Source organism: Emys orbicularis, chromosome 7, assembly GCF_028017835.1.
Source record: "Emys orbicularis isolate rEmyOrb1 chromosome 7, rEmyOrb1.hap1, whole genome shotgun sequence".
NCBI lineage: Eukaryota > Metazoa > Chordata > Testudines > Emydidae > Emys > Emys orbicularis.
This window is the reverse complement of record NC_088689.1, coordinates 29,443,569-29,456,439: the sequence shown is the minus strand read 5'-3', so window position 1 is coordinate 29,456,439 and position 12,871 is coordinate 29,443,569. Positions and strand designations below refer to the sequence as shown.

The 12,871-nt window shown below is 48.9% G+C and overlaps 1 protein-coding gene across 1 annotated transcript in view; it reads left to right on the top strand.

The window, feature by feature from the left end:
• Positions 1-12,871, top strand: part of CFAP46 (cilia and flagella associated protein 46) — a 177,034-nt gene that overhangs the window by 51,438 nt on the left and 112,725 nt on the right. Inside the window, exons 17-18 of the mRNA XM_065408178.1 lie at positions 2,761-2,906; positions 3,481-3,614. Of these exons, the coding sequence (XP_065264250.1) occupies positions 2,761-2,906; positions 3,481-3,614 (280 nt within the window). The remainder of the gene's footprint in view (positions 1-2,760; positions 2,907-3,480; positions 3,615-12,871) is intronic.

Genomic DNA, 12,871 nt, shown 5'->3' with positions numbered 1-12,871 from the left:
GGGTGATATTTGGTACAATTAATCAGTTGTTAGACAAGTAGCAGGCCATGAAACATATTTTCCAGCATATAAATGAAATGTATGTGGCATTATTATTCATTTAATAGTTCATAGGATGTTTAGTTAAAGCTACATCATTGTTCAGTTGGAGGTTTGTATATGGATCAGAATTGTTATGTGCATATGAATACAAATCATTTGTGTCTTGTGCACAAACAATATTACATATCCTGTAAACTGGAATTCTTTTGTCTTAGTGTTCTGTTATTTTAATGCAGGAATATAACATGCTGGGCTGGTATTTTTAGTAAACAAAATCTCAAGAAAAAAGTAAGGGGTCAGTCTGAAATAAGAATATTTTATAGTTGAGGATAATCACCAGAGAGAATAGTCTCTGTTTATCTAGAAATTGGTCAAAAATCTGCAACTTTACTAACTCACACTTAAAAGGATAAAACTGAGTTAAATTGGTCCTGGGAGGAAGTGATGGCCTCCCCGCCTGTCACTGGTCCACCCCTTAACACTTATGGGACACTGAATGCTACATAGATTATAAAGCCAGAAGGGACCGCTTAGATTATCTAGTCTGTCCTCCTACATAATACAGGCCATAGATCTTCTCTGAATTAATTTCTGTTTGAACTAGAGCATAGCTTTTTAGAAAAACATCTAATCTTGATTTTAAAATTGCCAGTGATGGAAAGTCCACCACAACCGTAGTAAATTGTTTCAGTTGCCACAATGAATTGTTCTGTACACAAACAGGTTTACTTAATCCCTGTGCCCAAACAGACTTGCCTAAATGGCCCTACAGTACCACCCTAGCTACTTCATCATGACATTCACAATTTTACACCAAGAGTTAGGGCACAACAGGGGACAGAACTGCCATGTTCCAGGATGTTGGGTTAATGATTACTCCAAGGGAAAAGAGAAATTTGCTTTCTCTTCATTACTGTGGGGTTGACAGACCATCATTCCCCTTCTTGATTTTAATACCATTTGAGATTTTCTCTTCGCTGCCAGGACACGATGCCCAGTGTTCCAATCCCTATAAAACAATGAAAGAAGTGAACTGGAAAATGTGAGCTGTGCTCATATTTGTGAAATCCAAACATACACACTCTGATTGGAGCAAATCTTGAAAAGTTCACACCTGCACAAACTGAGCAAAATCTCAACTGTGATGCTTACAAAACATAAAGCTGCATGTTAACTAGTGTTGCCAGCTGACTGGGCTGTTAAAAGTCCAGTTGGCACAGGGCTGGCAGGCTCCCTACCCAGCTCCATGCAGCTCCTGGGAAGTGGCCGGCATGTTTCTGCAGCTCCTAGGAGGAGGGGTGGCCATGGGGGCTCCGTTCACTGCCCCCACCCTGAGTGCTGGCTCCGCAGCTCCCATTGGCCAGGAACTGCAGCCAATGGGAGCTGCGGGGGTGGTGCCTGCAGGCGGGGGCAGCATGCAGAGCCCCCTGGCTGGCCCCTCCCCCTAGGAGCCGGAGGGACATGCTGGTCGCTTCCTGGGAGCCACCTGAGGTAAGCGCTGCCCGGAGCCTGCACCACTCACCCCCTCCCGTACCCCCAGCCCTGAGCCCCGTCCCTCACTCCATAACCCTCAGCCCCAACCTGGAGCCCCCTCCTGCACCCCAAACCTCATCCCCAGCCCCACCTCAGACCTGCATCTGTAGTCAGAGCCCTCACCCCCTCCACACTCCGGAGCCCCCTTCTGCACCCCAAGCTTCTCATCCCCGGCCCCACCCCAAAGCCTGCACCCCAAGCCAGAGCCCTCACCCCCTCCCACATCCTAACCCCTTGCCCGAGCCCTGAGCCCCCTCCCACATGCCGAACCCCTCAGCCCCAGCCCGGAGCCCCCTCCTGCACCTCAAACCCCTCATCCCCAGCCCCACTTCTGACCCACACCCCTAGCTGGAGCCCTCACCCCACACTCCAAACCCCTCAGCTCCACTCCGCAGCCCAGAGCCTCCTCCTATACCCCAAATCCCTCATCCCCAGCCGGAGCCCTCACCTCCTCCCGCACCTCAACCCCCAGCCCAGAGCCCTGTCCTGCACCCTGAACCCCTCATTTCTGGCCTTACCCCAACCCCCTGCCTCAGCCCGGTGAAAATGAGCAAATGGGTGAGGGTGGGGACAGCGAGTGACGGATGGAGTGAGTGGGGGTGGGGCCTCAGGGAACGGGAGAGGCCTTTGGAAGGGGCAGGGCAATGGTGTTAGGTTTTCTGCAATTAGAAAATTAGCAACCCTAATATTAACCAATTTGAAAAAGTAATAAACTGTAATTTGTCAGCACTCAAAGATGTCTAACCTATATGACCCAATTGTGGAAGAATGATAGATTCAGGAGGCAAGAAGTGGAAGCACAAAGGAGCTGCTTCTGTCCCCCTGTGCTTTCTGTAGTCACAGCTTCATGTCAGCAATCCAGAAATGTGAGAAAGGTGCTTGGTTTGACTAGTGAAGACTCTTTAAAGCTGCCATTTCCTGGCCACTGCATGCTGTCCCACTTACACCACCGTCCATCTAACTGATTTACATACCTTTCTCCCGGCACTGCCTGGAGAGAGGTATTTTCAGTCGCAGGAAACTGTAATGGATAAGGATTTTGAAGGCAGCAATTTTAAATCTGAATTCATTCTATCCCTTTTATAGATTTTAATGTAACTAGGCATTTTTCTTATTTAGGAGTAAAGTAAAAAGTCTTTCTGATTTACATAACAACAATAATAAGTGAAGCTTCCTTTCTCTTAGTACAAAAGAAGAAAGCTAGTACAATTGTGATGGATGATAATCGAGGTGGCAGCCTACAAATGGAATCATCCGTGCCCATTAAATCATTCTCTCTTGAAAGAGATTTACTCAGAACATTAGCAGAAATAAGATTCATTAATGCAGAGGTTAGTAAATTGTACAGCTGTGATATTCATTTTTTGTCTCCTCCATCCTTGGCTTTATCTACAGTGCTGGTATACATTCATTTTAAGGAATGATGTGCCAGTTATTAGAGATTGTAAACAATAATTAATGTGTTTGCAGAGAAACTAAAAAAAATTTAGAGTTTCATGAAGCTACTGTCTAAGAAGTTTCCATTCAAAATAAGTATACTAATGTTTTCCCTGTCAGTACAGATAATGTATTTCTCAGTGATTTTATTGCAAATTTTTGACAACTGCCCATAGAGCCCTGGAGCTTTAAAATTTCACTGAGATAAAGGTTTTTTTTGGGGGGGGGGGGCGGTTTACAGGAATTATGTTAAATTCATTCTGCAGGATCTAAGGAATTTGAAGGACTGTATTTAATATGTTTTATGATATATTGCTATATGTCTACAGAGTATTTGACAAAATTGTGCTGCTAATATTTTAGTGTAGAATGGAGACTGTGACTTGAGCAGAAGCCAGTCTCTCTTTTCAATGTGATACGGTTTGATGAAATTGAAGTTTCATATATATGTTTTCTATATATTTCTAGGCGACTATTCATTTGTTAAGATTGGAGGGTGTTCAGCTGAATGATCATGCTGTCCCACCTGAAGATACAAGCCAGCATCCCACAGGATATATTTCCAAACTTCCTGAACATGATCCAGACTGGATAACATACAGGTGTTTTTCTTTAATCTGTACCAAACCCTGGGTCCTTTGGCAAATTCTGTTTGATTATCACACCATGAAGATATTTTCAAAAGTTGTTACTTCTTAAAATAAAATCCATTGTTATTAGATGGTTCATTTTCAAAGGCATGGATTCTAGTGGAAAAGAGAGAGAAGCTAAAAGAAAAGGTTTTAAGTGGCCATTGCTGAGTTGGCTCCATTATGGAACAGCTACTGGCATACACTCTTGCAATGAACGTTTTAACTGTCAGACCTAAGAAGCTTATAGCCACACAAAAACTCTTTAAAGCTAAAGTTAATTCTTCGAGTGATTGTTCATGTCCATTCCAAGCAGGTGTGTGTGCGCCGCGTGCACGCCAGCCAGAAAATTTTCCCTTAGCAGTGTCCGTAGGGTCAGCCCTGGCGCCCCTTGGAGTGGCGCCTCCATGGTGCCCTATATAGGGGCCTGCCGACCCTCCACCCCCTCAGTTCCTTCTTACCACCGGTGACGGCTAGTTGGAACTTTGCTCACTCTTGCAGCAAGCATAGCAGTGTCCCGTTTAAGTGTATATAGTTGTTTCTTCTCTCATAGTTTAGAGTTAGTGTTGTAGATAGTTAATAGTTGTTGGGGGGCTTCCCCCAACGTACTCGTCGCCCCGCTGGGGCATGCCCGGATCCCCAGGGTTTAAACTCTGCAAGGATTGCGGGAAGTTTATGCCAAACAGTGACCCGCACTTTTCCTGCTTAAGGTGCCTCGGGGAAAGCCACCAAAGAGACCGGTGCAGTATCTGCAGGGGATTCCGTCCCAGGACCCTTAAGGACAGAGAGCAGAGACTCAAAGTGTTCCTGATGGAGGCAGCCTTACGGCCACACTCGGACCCCGAGCCTGCCGATCCGGCGCCCAGCACCTCATCCTCGGTGCACAGCACCCCGGCACCACTAACAAGACAGGAGGCCCAGTCTAAGACCTCTAAGTCCCGGCACCGGAGAGAATCAGGACATAGAAAATCGTAAGGCACCGATCACCATCTCCGGTGCCCGCGAAGAAGAAGAGGCCAGTGAGGGGCCGATCACCCCACCAGGACCTTAAAAGGGCGGCGGCGTCCACGAGTTTGGTGGGACAAGCCGTGCCACAGCCGCATCCTCCCAAGGTCTCGTTGACTCCCGCCCCGGTGGGGGTGCGGTCGAGTCCAGACCGGTCGAGATCCCCGGACCTCAACGAGGATGTGCGTCTCCCATCAACACCGGACGCGTTCGAGGCGGCCTCTGATTTATTAAGCCTCCCGGTGCCGGCCTCCCCGCACCGGTGGAAAGAGCCGTCGAACACGGCCCGACCCCCGATCCAATCAAGGGGCAAGCCGGCCATGATGTTGCCCCAGTCCCCGCCCCGCGCCGCTCCAGCGGCACCAGCGCAGAGAGAGCGTTCCCCGGCCCCGTGGCACTGCTCCCCGGCAACAGTGGATACTGCTCCCCCCCCCCAGTCCTGCTATTCGGAGACCTCGGACTCGGAGGCAGAATCCTACCACTCCAGTAGATCGAGGAGCAGGAGGTCGGTTTCACAGGCGAGCCAACAACCTTACCCGGCGCAGTGGCAGCAACAGTGGCAACCGCCCTCCCAGTGGCCGTTCTGGACTCCCTGGGCCTACCATCAGACCCTGGGACAGGTACACGGCCCGCGCTCCAGGTCTGCGTCGGTCTCCACCGGCACCGCTGTCCGACAGGCCAACAAAACCCAGCACCCCCTAGTCAGACACCGGCACTGGCGGGGACCATGGTTCCGACGCCGCAGGCACCGCCCAGCACGCCTCGTCGTTCGGTGTCAACCCCAGTACCAGCTGCGGTGCCGCATCTTGCATCCGCACCGGCCACGCAACCCCAGCACCGTGTGCCACAGGCCCCCGCAGAGACTGAGGGTACAGAGGAAGGCCCTTTGCAGGTGATCTCCTCCTCTTCCTCTCCGGATGAGGCGGTTGCGGGAACTTCAGCGGCACCAGCCCTAGAGGACAACCGGGTGCTTCAGCAGCTACTTAAGCGTGCTGCTCAGAGCCTGGCGATCCAAGCGGAGGAGATCAAGGTGGATGTGGATCCAGTAGTGGACATCCCGGCCCCCTTGGGCCCATTTAGGGTTGCCCTACCATTGATCAAAACGATAGCTGATACGTCCCGCGCCTTGTGGCAGACGTCACCTTCGTTGGCCCCTACGGCCAAAAAGACGGAGAGGCACTACTTTGTACCCTCTAAGGGCCATGAGCACCTGTATGCTCACCCTCCCCCGGACTCTCTGGTTGTGGATGCGGCCAACCAAAGGGAGCATCAGGGGTTCCAAGGGTCTACACCGAAGAACAGGGAGGCCAAGAAGTTGGACCTCTTTGGCAGAAAGGTGTATTCAACAGGGGGTCTGCAACTACGTATAGCCAACCAACAGCCTATAGTGAGCCGGTATGGTAGAGGAAGCTAATTTCCCGGGCATCCCTCCAAGCAGCCCTGGATGCAGCAGATGCAGCCTCCCGCACACTGGCAGCCGGGCTGGTTATGCGGCGGGGAGCCTGGCTTCAGGTCTCGGGCCTTCCACATGAGCCTGGCTTCAGGTCTCGGGCCTTCCACATGAGGTCCAACAGACCATCCAGGACCTCCCCTTCGAGGGGCCCATGCTCTTCTCCGAAAAGACGGACAAGAGGCTCCATAGCGTAAAGGCCTCAAGGGCTACCCTACGCTCGCTGGACCTGCACACCCCAGCCACCCAACGCAGGCAAGTCAGGCCGCAGCCAGCTCCGCAGCCATACCAGTCCCAGAACCGCAGATAGGCCTCGCGTAGGCGGAGCAGAAACGGCAGAAGGAGGCAACAACAGCCCTCCGGCCAGTCGGCCTGCCAGCCACGGCCCCCATCGGGGCCTAGACCCCAAATTTGATGGTGCGGTCGAGGATGACCTACCAGTCAGGACTCTGGATCCTACCAACCCTACCTTTTCGTCACATCTGTCCCCCTTCTATCGTGCCTGGTCCCGAATCACATCGGACAGCTGGGTGCTCCGCATGGTAGAGAAAGGATATTCTATCCAGTTCTCCTCCCTCCCGCCCCACCAGCCCTCCTCTCCATCCCTCTTCAGGGACCCCTCTCACGAGCAACTTCTAATACAGGAAGTGCAGTCCCTCCTCGTTGTAGGGGCAGTGGAGGAAGTTCCTCAGGAACTCAGGGGCAGGGGTTTCTACTCCCAGTATTTCCTAATACCGAAAGTGAAAGGGGGCCTCAGACCCATTCCGGACTTGCGGCGTCTGAAGAAGTTTGTAACGAAGCTCAAGTTCCGTATGGTCTCCCTGTCCTCCATCATTCCCTCCATGGATCCAGGGGACGGGTACGCCGCCCTCGACTTGAAGGACGCGTATTTTCATATCGTGATAATCCCCCAACACAGGTGTTACCTCAGATTCGTCGTGGGCAATGCCCATTTCCAATTCGCAGTTCTGCCCTTTCGGCCTGTCAATGGCCCCAGGGGTCTTCACAAAGTGCATGGCAGTCATGGCAGCCTTCCTGTGCAAGCACGGAATTCAGGTGTTCCCCTACCTGGACGATTGTCTCATCAAGGGCCACTCCAAGGCACCAGGTGGAGGCTCAAGTGGTCTTTATCAGACCGACCTTCCTCGAGCTCGTCCTCCTGCTGAACGAGGCCAAGTCCACCCTATCTCCCGTCCAGAGGATAGAATTTATAGGGGCAGTTCTGGACTCGACGCAAGCCAGAGCATACCTACCGGAGTCCAGGTTCCGGTCCATGTCCGACATAATTCTCGGTCTCCAACATTTCCCGACCACCACAGTGAGGAACTGCCTCAAGTTGATGGGACATATGGCTGCGTGCACCTATGTGGTGAGCCACGCCAGGCTCAGGTTGCGCCCTCTTCAGTCCTGGTTAGCGACTGTGTACCGACCAGCCAGGCACGTGCTGGACTCTGTGGTGACACTCCCCCGAATGGTGCTAGATTCCTTCCAGTGGTGGCTCAACCCACGGGAGGTCTGCGCGGGAGTACCCTTCGCCAGCCCCCAGCCATCCCTATCCTTGGTAACAGACACGTCGGATCTGGGGTGTGGGGCGCATCTGGGGAATCTCAGGACCCAAGGCCTTTGGTCCCCAGAGGACCTCTCCTTGCACATCAAAGTCAGGGAGCTATGGGCGGTGCGTCTCACCTGCCTGACCTTCAAATCTCGCCTGGCGGGCAGGTGTGTTGCAGTCCTCATGGACAATACCTCGGCGATGTTCTATATCAACAAACGGGGGTGCACGCTCCTCTCCCCTGTGCCGGGAAGCCATTGCATTATGGGACTTTTGCGTACAGAACGCAATTCACCTGATGGCATCCTACCTCCCGGGGGTGCAGAACGGACTGGCAGACACCCTCAGCCGCTCGTTCCATGGTCATGAGTGCTCCCTTCGCCGAGATGTAGCACGCTCAATCTTCCGTCTCTGGGGCTATCCCCAGATAGACCTGTTTGCCTCGAGGGACAACAGGAAGTGTCAACGGTTCTGCTCCCTCATGGGGCACAGTCCAGGGTCTCTAACAGATGCCTTCCTCCTCTTGTGGGAAGGCGGCCTGCTTTACGAATTCCCCCGATTCCCATGGTCCACAGGGTACTCCTCAAGATCCACAGGGATCATGCTCGCGTCATACTAATAGCACCGGCGTGGCCGCGCCAGCATTGGTACACATCGCTGCTGCACATGTCCATACAGGCGCCCCTCATGTTGCCCCTGCTCCCAGACCTGATCACACAGGATCGGGGCCACCTCTGCTACCCGAACCTGGTGTCGCTCCACCTCAGAGCCTGCATGTTCCATGGCTAAAACCGGTGGAAATGCAATGCTCACAGCAGGTCAGGCAAGTCCTCCTCGGTAGCAGAAAACCCTCCACTAGGGCCACATATATGGCCAAGTGGAAACGCTTCTCCATCTGGGCCGAACAGCAGGGACAGGCACCATTGCTCGCCCCGATCCCTCTCATCCTGGATTACCTGCTTCATTTGAGACATCGAGGACTTTCCCTCTCTTCAGTTCGGGTCCACTTGACGGCCATCTCCGCGTTCCACCCAGGAGCTGAAGATGGTTCAGTCTTCGCGAACCCATTGGTTTGTCGCTTCCTCAAGGGCCTAGATAGACTGTTCCCACATACTCGATAACCAGCCCCGGCTTGGGACCTCAATTTGGTCCTCTCCGCCCTCACAGGGCCCCCCTTCGAGCCCCTGGCTACGTGCTCTCTGCTATATCTCTCATATAAGGTCGCATACCTAGTGGCTATCACCTCGGCCAGGAGGATGTTGGAACTCAGAGCACTGAAGTCCGAGCCTCCATACACTGTCTTCCACAAAGACAAAGTCCAACTCAGGCCACATCCGGCGTTCCTTCCTAAGGTGGTCTCCCAATTCCACATGGGTCAGGACATTTTTCTCCCTGTGTTCAATCCTAAGCCACACTCATCCAATGTGGAGCGAAGGCTTCATTCCCTGGACGTTTGCAGGGCACTGGCATTCTATATTGAACGAACCAAATCGTTCAGGAAGTCAACCCAACTCTTTGTAGCTGTGGCAGACAGGATGAAGGGGCTCCCAGTCTCTTCACAGCGTATCTCCGTATGGATCACGGCTTGCATCCGCGAATGCTACAATCAGGCCAACGTGCCTGCCCTGCCAATTACAGCAGTGTTCCTGGCTCAGGTCCCGACACAGGAAATATGCAGAGCTGCCACGTGGTCCACAATCCACACATTCACGTTGCACTATGCCATCACTCACCAGGCCAGAGATGATGCAGCCTTTGGCCGTGCAGTGCTCCAATCTGCAGTGAACTCCAACCCCACCGCCTAAACTCAGGCTTGTGAGTCACCTGCTTGGAATGGACATGAACAATCACTCGAAGAAGAAAAAACGGTTACTCACCTTTTTGTAACTGTTGTCCTTCAAGATGTGTTGTTCATGTCCAATCCAATACCCACTCTCCTGCCCCTTTGTCGGAGTTCTGGCAAGAAGGAACTGAGGGGGTGGAGGGTCGGCGGGCCTCTATATAGAGCGCCATGGAGGCGCCACTCCAGGGGGTGTCAGGGCCGACCCTACGGACGCTGCTAAGGGAAAATCTTCCGGCTGGCATGCATGCGGCGCGCACACACCTGCTTGGAATGGACATGAACAACACATCTCGAAGAATAACAGTTACAAAAAGGTAAGTTACTGTTTTTTCTGGTGTCCATTTACAAAAATAGGATTTCATAGTTAAAAAAAAAAAAAAAACATAATTGCCAAAACTCAGAAAATTTTCTGTTAAAATTCCAAATAATAATATCTGAGCATCTATGTAAATACATAATGAATGACTTAAGTTGAAAAAACTTCCTCTCTATTCCCTCCGCCCAAGGGGAGTGAATTGAGGAGAAACTAATTTCAGGTTTCTTTTTTTTCTCCCACCTCCATAAATACTGTTAAGTTACTTATTTCTGTGTAAAATCAGGGGAGAAAGGGGTCCATGTAGTAAACTTTACCTTTGGAACTGAAGTCCTTTCAAGGAGATTATAATGTTCATGAAGGCCACCTCTAATAACTAGTAAGTTGGCATTCAAACTTCGGGGGGAAAAACAACAAAAACGTATATGGTCATACTCATTGAGAATTAATGAAAAAAGCACATGGAATTTCTTAAAGTAAGTTGGTACTGAATTATGATTAGACATTAAAAAGGATAAAAATCAAAGTGAAAAAACATCTTTTTAAAAATTCTTGCCTCAAAAATAGATGTCTGCTTAAGAGCAAACTTTAAAAGAAAAGTTCACCTTTGGGCATAGATTGCACAAGAGAAATTGTCAGTAAAACAGATTTTTTCCCAATATTTTTAGAGGGGGTTGTGTAGGGAAACATTTATCATCTGTTTTAAAATGGAACTTTGACCATGGCATTACTATCATGACACCATAATGAAGGAATGGGTACTGAGGTAGAAAACAAGACAACCTTTCTGAAGTTCTTTGAGATCCTCAGATGGAAAGCTCTGTAGAAGTTAAGATTATCATCATCATCATTCATTTTAATATATTATTATGTAATTCTGAAAGTTTTAGGCTGAGGGACAGTAATTTCCACTACAAATTTTATATATTATACTCTGAAAAACTGAGAGTGAAGAGTAACCATTTCCTAGCAAATATATCCCGAGTAAATCCTCTTCTTTCCTTCATTTCCTTCCCTTTCTTCTGTTTCTGTTCTCTTTTTTAAAAAAAAAACTTGGACTGACACATTGATCCTGTAGACTGATAATTTGCTGCAGAAATTATGGTTTCCTGTTGAGTATCTGAAATCACTGTCTTTAATGTGCCAATGTGCTGCAAGATCCTTTGTGCTGGCTGCTATTGAACATGAAAGGAGAAGATGCAGTAGTCAGCTGAAAGGATGCGGAGGTACATCATGGCCCTGAGAATACTAGTACTTGTTGCAACTTAGTGGTAGGAACAAGTTGAATACAGTACGTTAGCCCTTTCTAAAAAGAAATGGATGGGGGAGAAAGGAGCGAGGGATTTTGAGACAGGTTTACTGCTGCCATCCTGCTTTTATCTCTAATTCTCTTCCCTGCTCCAATCACAGGTTAGAGCAGCCCAGGGGATAATCCAATGTGCCAGTTGACTATGGTCCCCAGGGAACAATCCACCAGTTGGGGAATACTTCAGCCATACTAACTCTCTACCTCTCCTTGGTCACTTCATGCCCATTCACACCCCCTTCTCCTATAGTTTTCAGGAGAGAGACTTAGGAACTCTGTTGGATGTATGCTTGATAGGGGACTTGTGACCAGTCTCTACTCCCTTTGTACTGCCTGAGCAATGCACAGGGAGTAGAGGACAGCAGAAAATCTGCTTTTATTTTTGATACTGGTGAATATTTAAAAATATTTTGACTAGTGTGCAGATTTGGAAAGAGGCCCGTAGTAGGGGATACAAGAGAGCTGGTTCTCTTCCCAGATCTGCCATTTACCTGCTGCATGACCTTGGGTAAGTTGCTGCATCTCTCTTTGTACCATCCCACCATTTGTCTGTTTTGTGTAATTAGATTATTGCAGAAGGGACTGTGTCTTATGCTGTCTGTCTATACTAGCATAGTAAGATCTTGATTTCAGTTGGGGGCTGTAGGCATACCGTAATACAATTAACAACAATGAAATGTTTTGGTCAGACGAATCAAGCAATCAGATTCCATGTGGCCATATAACGCTGTATAAAAATGTTAGCTGTAGTTTGAGTTATACTGCCTTTAGATTAATAGGTGGAGTGTGCATCCTTAAAACTGATTTTATAGTTAAAAGATTTGTTTTATTATTGTATTACCCTGAAGTACTTGGGAAAAAATGTTATAATCTTAATTAAAAATGAATCAAAGAATTCCAAAACAACTGGGGATGTTTTAGAAGTCATGGAGACATGCATTTGTTAAATAAAAAATATGTTTGATACATGGGACATGACATTGTGAACCCTTGCCACTGAAAATACTGCTTGGGGGTTCCGGGCACCATGTATCAGGTTTGCTGCAGGAAGGTCAGAGTGGCTCAGCAATCTTTCATGTAGTGGAGGGACACTCTCAGTTCAGATAAATTAGCATAGATCCTGAAGAAGCTAACGGATGTGGTAGGTCCTTATTAAAATCATTAGGGCATCTTCTGGCTTTCTTTATTTCAATATGCTCTCAAGAAAAACTTTCATTAAAGGACCTAAAAAGAAATAATTAAAGACACACCAACTAAGGGATGCTAATACTTCTACCCACATTCAATTTCATCATGATTTGAAGCTTAAAGCCTCTGTGATTAGGTAATACTTCCTTCAGGATAAAAAGTTGTTCTACTTTTAGGAATATATGCGCCTTGGTGCCACACGATTGCAACTAGAAAGTAGTGAGCATTTGGCTACAGGTAGAGCCCATCATGGATTAGAGTGTTTGGTGAAAGGAACCATGTCCCAAACCAGCCTTAGTTCCTTTCCTATGTCATAGGCAATAGGTGTCAGAAACATCTTCTGTACATCCGTTATCTTGACCTTGAACTCATCTGTCCTTTTGTTATTTTGAGGATACTTGTGTTTATACTGTAATTTGTGGTCTACTATGCAAAGAATAATTTTTAGAAGTATGCTGTTGCAGATTCCAAACTACTTGCTAACTGTGCTGCTGTAGAATTCTCCACAGTCGTCTTCATGCTATCAAGTGATTTTGGACTGTTCCCCTCTGTGGAGTTCTGTGGTTCCAAGAT